This window comes from Mchenga conophoros, linkage group LG3 (assembly GCF_057382185.1).
Source record: "Mchenga conophoros isolate Kocher_MC1m ecotype Shallow Benthic linkage group LG3, M_conophoros_male_GT1.1, whole genome shotgun sequence".
In the NCBI taxonomy this organism is placed as follows: Eukaryota; Metazoa; Chordata; class Actinopteri; order Cichliformes; family Cichlidae; genus Mchenga; species Mchenga conophoros.
Window position 1 is genome coordinate 29656677 of NC_140528.1, and position 9185 is coordinate 29665861.

The following is a 9185-nucleotide window of genomic DNA, read 5'->3' on the forward strand; positions in this document are numbered from 1 at the left end:
AATTCAGGTATAAGGACCAGTTTAAACTACAGCATGGATCTGTATGTAATTACAACCACACACACATCACAGTTATAAAACTACAACAGCCTATCCCACCTTTCCATGACCTTGATGATCTCATCGAGGTCATGGAAAGCTGGTTTGGAGGATTACTGTCATGGCTACTGAACGGACCCACGCGCAGACAGTTCTTTCAAGGAAACAAAAAGGGGATTTATTTACAATAGGGATCACCTTAGTGCAAAATATATGTACTGTGAGTTGGGAGGGGGTCCAGGGCTCCAGGGAGAGAAGGGGGGGGGGGAGGAATCCACACACACGCTTCCTCTTCCCCTCAGTCACCGCCACCGCTCCTCCGCACACACGCACTCCTCTTCAGCCGCACTCGCTCCAACACTCCACACACTGCCCCACTTGGACAGGTCCGGTGATTCGGTCCAGAATCTACAGACAGAAGGTCAAAGGTTAGTTCCACAACATAAAACACGTGTAAGCGATTCTTCTTTGAATATGCCGCGAGCACGAACTCAGGTGGTTCGACGTTCCAGCGGTGAGCTGCTCTGTGCCACTGCCTTAAATAGCAGCTGGGGAAATCAGCCAGATCAGCCGCAGGTGGACACCATCCACAGGGGTGCGTGGGCCAAGAGTGAGAGCCCGTAATGAGCTCCACCCAGGCAGAGAGGAGGAGGAGAGACAAAAAAACTAAAACTAACAACAACAAAACCTGTAGCCAGCGTGGGCCAACCAGAGAGACACGGGGACCGTGACAATTACAAAGGAACAGCTTTCATTGATGATGAATGCTCAAACTACAGTGTTCAGAGATGGACGCCACCTCAACCTGCTCTGATGTTTTTATGGAGCTCATATAAACAAGCTTTCTTCATTACACGTGTTTGAAGCTTAAAGAAGAACATTAAGGGTCAGATTCACTGCAGCACGAAGACTTCTTTACACATGGAGACCTTGGAGGTTTATTACAGAGGCTCAGAGTCAGCGACAGCCGTGAACAGGAGCAAACACATCTCAGGAGTTTGATAGACACTCCTGAGATTTATAGTTAACCTCACATGTGTTAATGTCATGAAAGAGTCACTTAAAAACCTCCAGCTGTGAATGTTTCACACCACCTTAGGGGTTCTTAGGGAGCTTCTTCTCTCTGAAGCTTCAGAGCTGCTCTGAGGAGTTTGCAGCTCTGAGCAGAGGAGACAAACCGGAGACAGTCTCAGCTCAGAGACCACGACTCTACCTGCAATGAATCATACTGATTAATCTCTGTCTCTCTTCCACAGCATGTCTTTATCCTGTCTTCCCTCTCTCGCCCCAACCGGTTGTTGTGATTTGGCGCTTTATAAATAAAATTGAACTGAACGGAAGTGACCACGCTGAACCACATGACCACAGCGGTTAATACAGAAAACACCAGCTTTTAAAAGAAATGTGTGGTATCAGTCTGACATCCGCCCAGTTTCACTTCCAGTGTCAGAGTAAATGTGTGCTGTCGGACGGGGAACGAAAGCTGAGATCAGCAATCTTTAAGACCCAAAGAGCCACGTGGACCCGGTTTCCACGCAACGACAAATACAAATACTTTCTGACATCTAACATGAAGATAACACTTTGTTATTTACCTTTATGCTTTGTGTTTTTTTGCTTATGAAATCCATGAAGTGCTGCAGAGAAAATTACATTTTATTTATGTAATTAAAGGAAAGCTGAACTAAAAACTGCTGTGAGCCACCCTTATATCGCCTTTGGGCTTTTGGAGCCTTGACCTGACTTTTAAAAAAAATATTGGGGAAAAAAGCTGTATGGTGCTGAAAAAAAAATAGATTTTTGCAAAATTCTGCCTAAATATGTATTTACCTGGTTAATGTGTGTGGCGGGGCGTGGTCTGCAGCGCTGCAGGGGAGGTGGACGCACCTGAGCGGCACCTGCAATCACGCCTCGCCGCCTTAACGTCTCTGCTGTTGTGTCGGTCTGTGAGCTTTAACACCGGCTGTGTGCGCACAGCAACCGTGTGTGAAAAGTGGTCAATAAAGAGATGCTGAAAAGCGTGTTCATGCAAACATCGTCGGGTCTGCCGTGATATGTTTACAACGGGACTTCTGCTCCTGAACCTCTGCGCACAGCGTCTGTACGAAGGCACTTCATCTTTACGCAGGACTGTAAGCTGTCGTCTGTGAGGCGTGAGCGCTGTTTGTTTTTAACATAGTTCACGGTGGAGCTGCTGACATAATGTGGATCTGAAGAGCCATAACTGGCCTACCTGGGGCTGAAAGTCTCGATAAATGCAGGCGCTTCGGCGGCTAGACCGGCTTCCGCGAGTGTGACGCTTATTTTGAGCGATGAAAAGTTAATAGAATATAATTTTATTTTTATATTTCAAAATCACAATAATCTTCCAATTTAGAACTGCAAGTGAAAAAGGAGCTAACATAAACATATATACACATAAACACTTCAGCTAAATACTTCTCATTTATTTTCCCAAACCACGCGGAGCCGCACTGAGGACTAAAGAGCCGCAGGTTGCCGACCAGGCTTAGACGATTTCTCAACAGATTGTGACAGAGCGCTTCTAGTTTGTGTCACTCATCTTCCCATCATGCACTGCTTCTCAATGACCTCTGTGATGTGTTTACTGACCTCTGACAAAGTCAGTTTTCTGTCTCTCTCTGTCTAAGGATGCAGACGCCACTGTGGTCAGACTGAGGTCTGTGGTTGTCAGTGGCTCTTCTTTCATCTCAGTGGGGCCTCGATGTTGACTTCACAGATTCTCCCTCTGTGTTCTCTCTCGTCTGTAAAACCAAATATATCAGACACTCGTCTCCTGTGACTGTGGGTTCACACACAGGGCCACTTTATTAGGTACACAAGCACAGAGCGGCTGCCGTGCATCGGAACAGGTGTGCCTAATAAAGTGGCCATGAGTGTGTGCAGTGACATGTCTCTGTGACAATAAAGGATCAGACGGCTCCCCCTGCTGGAGACACTTGAGATGGAGACGTCGCGCAGAGGCATTCTCGATGGCCACTTTATTAGGTACACCGTGCCGGCACCCTGGTCCCTTGCTTGTTAATGACACGGACTCATCACAGTCCTGGAAACATCCTCAGAGGTTTGGGTCCATGCTAATGTGATGTCATCACACACAGGCTGCACAGGCTATGATGTCACTCTACCAAAGATGCTCTGCTGCACTGAGATCTGTGACTGTGGAGGCGTCTGTGTGCAGTGAACTCATCGTTATGCCTGATCTGAGCTTTGTTTTCCTGCTGGACACATCACAGGATGCTACACTGAGGTCATTATGGGATGGACACGGTCAGCAGCGCCGTGCAGGAGTTCATGCAGCGTTAGCTGTTAGCCAGCAGTCTTCAGTCAGTGTGAGCTCAACATCCACACCCACAGCATATTCTGAATCCACAGGTAACCTGACACACGTGTCTTCAGACTGTCTGAACATGAACTCCACACCTTGGTTGGAACGACTGGTTATCTGAGCCACTGCTTCCTCCACACTTTGAGGTGTTGTGAGGAGTGAACCAAAGTGATTAACTGTGTAAAGAATAACAAATGTCCATACATCAGACAGAGACAGATGATGGACTTTATTTCTTTTCTCTTCAGCAGCATTTTACAGAAACATTTTGTTCTTTTTCGTCGTACACTTCGTTAGCTACATGTATGTTAAAGTGTTAGTTGTCTTATATTTCGTGCAGTTTCACAGACACAGCCAACACTAAAGCCTCACACATGTAGGAGCTCTGAGACCGTGCAGACATGAGGTCCAAACATCAACTAAACAGCACCCAGGTCACAGCTGAGACCTGAACAGCAAGGCATTATGGGTAAGTAAAATATAAATGTGTAAGTAAAAAATGAGTGTTGTTTGTGCTAATGTGGTAACAAATCAAACAGCTGCTGCTGCATGAGTGCGCCGAGCTACAGCCACTGCAGGGTTCAGCTGTGTGAACAGAAAACCTCCTCACAGAACGTGGAGGAACTCAGCATCGTCCCCTCTTCATCCCCTTCAGCCCATTACTGGTGTTTTCCCTCTGACTCACAGACCAGTCAGATCCATGATCAGAGCCCAGTCAGATTAAGCTGGTTGCTGGTCCATCAGAGGAGCCATTTCAATAGCCTTGTTGTCCTCGGCTGGATCCTGGACCTGATCTGTCCCTGCAGAGGAAACACAAGAAGTCACAAACAAACACTCGGAGCTAAACTAACACTTTGATGTTTTAATTGCTACATGCTGACCTTTGACCCGGAAGCATTGCAGACTAAAACGGTGTACTGAAATCTTTGGCTTCTATAAGCTGTGTGTGTCTGACTTAGTGAAACTATGTAGCATCATTGTGACGTCGTAGGGCATAAAAACAAAAGGTGTGTTGCACAGCTCTCTCGATGTCCTTTCTTATGACTTGAAATGCTTTTTTAAAGTTAACTGACAAACAGACAGAACTGATGTAAAGATAGGACAGTACGACACATTCACACCGATTACAACTCACCTTTGACTGTGAGCCACACCCTCTTGTATCTCCAGGCCTCCTTGCTGTTGACCTCACAGGCGTATCTCCCAGCATCCTTCACTGTGGGCTGTCTCAGGGTCAGACCGAGGTCTCCGGTGGTCAGCAGGTCAGTGTTCATCTCAGTGCGACCTTTGTAATGGTCGTCCTGTTTGTCGGGCCGGTCAGAGCCGTTCTCATACACACAGACCTTCATGTATTCGGGTTCATGGCGTTTCCACTCCACATCGCTGTCCCCGGGCAGGTTTTCTGTGGTTTTGAAGGGCAGCAGAACAGACTCCGCCCCCTCCACCACCTCCACCTGGCACTCTGAGAGGACAACAGCACAACATGAGCTGTACGAAGACACGGCATTTATGTTTGTCAATTAATTTTAATTTATGCAGCATTTGAAACACGTGTTCATCACGAAGCCACAGAAGCATCACATCAGCAGCAACACCACTAAGTCACCAGCTTCATCTCGATGCTGGTCCCAGTCAGTCATTTGAAGACGAGGGCCTGAAGATGTCTGATCAGTGAAAGGCAGTTACACTGTTACTAAGAAGCCATGTTTGCAGTTCATCTACACACTCATTGAAGAGGTCTGTCCAACACCAGGTTTGCTACAAGCTTTATCGTTCTTCTTCACACAAACGCACTGAACTGTTCTATAAACAGGGTTGATTTTATAACTTCATAAAGATTTGGACATCAGCAGAAACGCAGCACCAACATGCTGAAAAGGCCCTGCTGTACATACATGGGAGTGTGATTACGTCTTTCACTCTAAACAATGAAGAATCCTGACAAATGGAAATGATACTGTTATCCAGTTGTTTTTAAATCTATCTGATTAGAGTCCTGGTGCCTCACTTGGCCTTTATATAACTCACCGTCATTATTTATGTACTGATTTGTTTCTAATTGCTTTCACAGTGAACACTACACATGTTTAAGATTCAGAGTAGAGTGCAGTCCTGCTTTGTACCACATGAAGGCAGGAGCGTCCAGTATCAGCTGTTCCTGCTTTCCTCTCATATCAGTAGCAGACTCTGGTTTCCATCGCTGATAGAACTCATCAGACAAATGACAGAAAGCAGCATCGTGTTCCTCAAAGACTCACTGCTGTTCCTCTGAGAACACGACAACGCTCCCCTGAACTCACATCTGTTCAGCAGCTGTTCAAGCCTGCACCGTAACATCCCATCAAAGTCCACTGCTGCTCATATTTCTAACAGTGAGCAAACAGGAAGACCTAATGAAGTCTGACAGGAACTACAAAGATGGCCTCTGTGTTTGTCAGTATAACAGAGCTGCTGCACAGCAGGTGTGTGACAGACAAAGACACGCACTGTGACAAAATAGCTGTCAATAACAATATCCAAGCCTCTGTATCTGCAGCACTGACCTTTGATCTTCAGCTCCACCTGTTTCTCCATCAGTTCTTTCCCCTCCCTGCTGTAGACGGTGCAGGTGTAGGTGTCCCTGTCGGTGTTTGTGGGGTGTTTCAGGGTCACGCTGAGGTCTCCGGTCCTCAGCGGCTCTTTCTTCATCTCTGTTCGGTTTCTGTAGCGTCTGTGCTGTTTTTCAGGCTGCTCAGAGTCTTTCTGACATACGTGCACCTTCCTCTCATTCCTGTCCTTCCACACCACTTTAGCACCATCGGGCTGAACGGTGCTTCTGCAGGTCAGCACGACCGACTCATCACCTGGTTCTGCTGTGACCTGAACGACTGAGAAGAGAACGAAGCAGCACATGAGCTCCATGCTCATGTGGTAAATGCTGTATGTCATCATAAACACTGACTGATGTCCGTGGAGCGCTCTGATAACACACATACCTTCTTTGTTCTTTAACCTTTTATATCTAAAGTACATGAAGACCCCAAAGCCGACAGCCAGGAGAACCACAGGAACCAGGACACCTGAGAGAACTTTGGGCCAGACTGGAGGAGGAGTGGGACCAGGAGGAGGACGTTCTGTCCACACAAACACAAACAACCTGAAGATCACCCAGCACATTCTCAGAGTATGACTGACCTCTGACCTTTATCGACAGCACTGACCTGCCACCCTCAGTTGCAAATGGGTCTTGCTCTGATCTTGTCCATATCTTCGGGTGGTGCAGGTGTAGGTGCCGGTGTCATTGACTACGGGCTTCCTCAGCGTGAGGCTGAGGTCTCCGGTCTGCAGAGCGTCGGCTCTCATCGACGTTCGGTTGAAGTAAATAACGTTCTGTTTCGTGAGATCGTCCCCGCTCTGCAGACGCAGATGGACTGTCGGGCTGCTGAGGTCCTTGCGGCCCCAAACCACTGCTGTGGCGTCCCGGTAAACGTCCTCTGGTACCTGACAGGGCAGCATGACAGACTCCGCCCCCTCATACACCTCCAGCCCGAGGCATGCTTGAAAACTGAGAGGAGAAACAGGAAACAGGTGAGAGCGGTGATGCTTTTAAGGCCCGTGAGACAGAGAATGACTGCAAACACTTTACTAATGTAAAGATGAGCACCAGTGAGCGATCGAGCTCAGCAGGCAAAACCAAAAGAACCAGAGCAGGAAAAACTGGGAATAACAGTGATCCACCAACCGTCACCCACACTCTGGTTTTAAGCTGGAAAACAGTTATTTCTTCTTTTATTGCACAAGCTCTTAAATACTGTTTATCTCTAATATCAATGACTTCATGTTCACCATGTTCACCAAAGTTGTTTCTATTCAAGGGTTCGTCTGGCCGGCTGAATAACTACAGCCAAATAAGAAAACAACCCAGGAACTTACAAAGACCGAGCCTTCATGCTGCTGCTTCTCTGCCTTAAAAAGCACCAGGCGGAGAGAAACCCTGACAGATGTTTGAAACTGACCCACAGACATGGGACTTCAAACAACTCAAGCCAGCTGAAAAAAGTGTAGGAGCTTTGTCTTAGTGCACCCTTTTTACTCATCAGCCATAAAAGACTGACGGTCCAGTCGTAGGATTCCAAACTGATACCATGGTGCAGCTTCATCTTGGATCAGTTTGAAAATCAGGGACCATCATTGACCATCCCAAGGTCAGAGGTCACCTTAGGATTTTGCCATTTGTACGATAGATGCATCTACTGGGAAGCTGAGGGGTGCCAGTACTTTACATACAGCAGATTATAAAGGGTAACACATGTAACAGCAGACTGCAGTATTAACCACACATTATACCTTTACGACAGCCCAGTGCAGCAGAGGGGCTTTAATAGGCTGCTGGGTCCCGTTCCCTCTCCTGGGTGTGTCCTGAGCCGGCTGTGAGCACACCAGGACTCTGGACTCAAAACTAACAAACTGAGGAATTTAGGAAGCGAATACAAAGTAAGAAGTACTGTGGCTAGGATCAGAGAGCACACAGCACACAGGGAAGACACCACAACAAGGTGACATAACGTACTGGACCAGGGACTTTCAAAATAAAACAGGAAACACAGCTCAGAGACAGAGACTTCAGGCATATAAACCTGACACTGGACAAGGTGAACAACCACAGAGACGAAGCGCAGAGCGAGAGGGGACACATGGGGACAGAGAGTGGACGGACCTCCACAGGAGACGCTGAGGACAAAGAGACAGGAAACATCGAGACACTGGAATGACCTAAAAGCACAAAGGTCATCATGAATCCAGGACAAACCTCACAACACAAAGACACAAAGTGTACTTTAAATAGTCTGACGCTGATAACAACCTCAGAGCTGGTATCATCACGAGCAGGGACGTGTTTCTTAGGTTTCACAGCAGAAACATCTGTTATCACCTGACGTCACGCCCTGCTTTACCCACACATGCCACAAACACGAACAACCTGTCTCACCAGGACTTGTAAGCGTCATCACAGCCTCACGTCACTAATGAAGCCACAGCAACCGTTTGTAAAACCTTTATTAGAAACAGCCAAACCGCACAAGCTGCTAGCATTGCTAACTCCATGCTACATTCATCCATCAATGAAGCCTCCCCACATGAAGGGCTCCTCCTCCGTCAGGGATGTCTCGTGGGCTCAGAGACGTGTCTGTGTTTCGGGTTTTCGCGTGTGTCACGGGGAGCTGATTGTATCCGCGGCGTGAAGGCCGCACAGGGAGCTGCGGACGGCACAAATCACTGCACCGCGGTCTGTAACCCGTCTGTACCCACTGTGTGTGTGTCAGGAGGCTCCTGCACAGACAGACACGACAGGCCAGTCTGTGGGCGGCTGTGTGTGCTGCCGTGGGACGGTTAGCTAGAGCGTTTTCCTGTCGGCTTTCTCACCTTTGAACTTTTTAGTTACGCCGGTCTTCGCGCGTGCGCACAAAGAGGATAAGAGTGGGTTTCTTACCGTGGGGCTTCTTTATCCTCCATGAAGACTCCCGCAAACACAGAAAAGCACAGCAAAACACCGACAGCTCTCATAGCGGTGCTTCGTCACGCCACGCCCACTGTGACGTGGTTTACTTTCGGTTTCAGGGGAGTTCCCGGGGGATCACGCGTGTGGTGGAATGTGCCTGGGGCAGGAGTTCCAGGTATGCGGGGTGGAGGAAAGGTGGGGCTGATTTAGACTGTAGAGGACTTCTGTGGTGGATTCATTTCCATAAAGTGGAAACAAAATAAAAGATAGAATCACACTGAAGCAGCTCACACGTAACAAAACACACCTCAAAGATCA

General features: G+C 47.8%; 1 protein-coding gene across 4 annotated transcripts; it reads right to left on the minus strand.

Moving 5' to 3' along the window:
* Positions 1-3602: 3602 nt before the first annotated feature.
* Positions 3603-9006, minus strand: LOC146578062 (uncharacterized). Of its 4 annotated transcripts, none has more exons than XM_085256720.1 (6): positions 8859-9006; positions 6589-6932; positions 6364-6501; positions 5932-6255; positions 4524-4850; positions 3603-4188 (listed from the first exon to the last, which is right to left on the minus strand). In XM_085256720.1, exons 1-6 carry the CDS (start codon positions 8930-8932, stop codon positions 4109-4111), a joined length of 1287 nt encoding a protein of 428 aa, XP_085112846.1. In that variant the 5' UTR covers positions 8933-9006; the 3' UTR covers positions 3603-4108. The 4 variants fall into 4 exon arrangements, with proteins under 4 accessions (XP_085112846.1, XP_085112855.1, XP_085112850.1 ...); XM_085256729.1 differs by lacking the exon at positions 8859-9006 and adding an exon at positions 8506-8767; XM_085256724.1 differs by lacking the exon at positions 8859-9006 and adding an exon at positions 8232-8488.
* Positions 9007-9185: the final 179 nt, after the last annotated feature.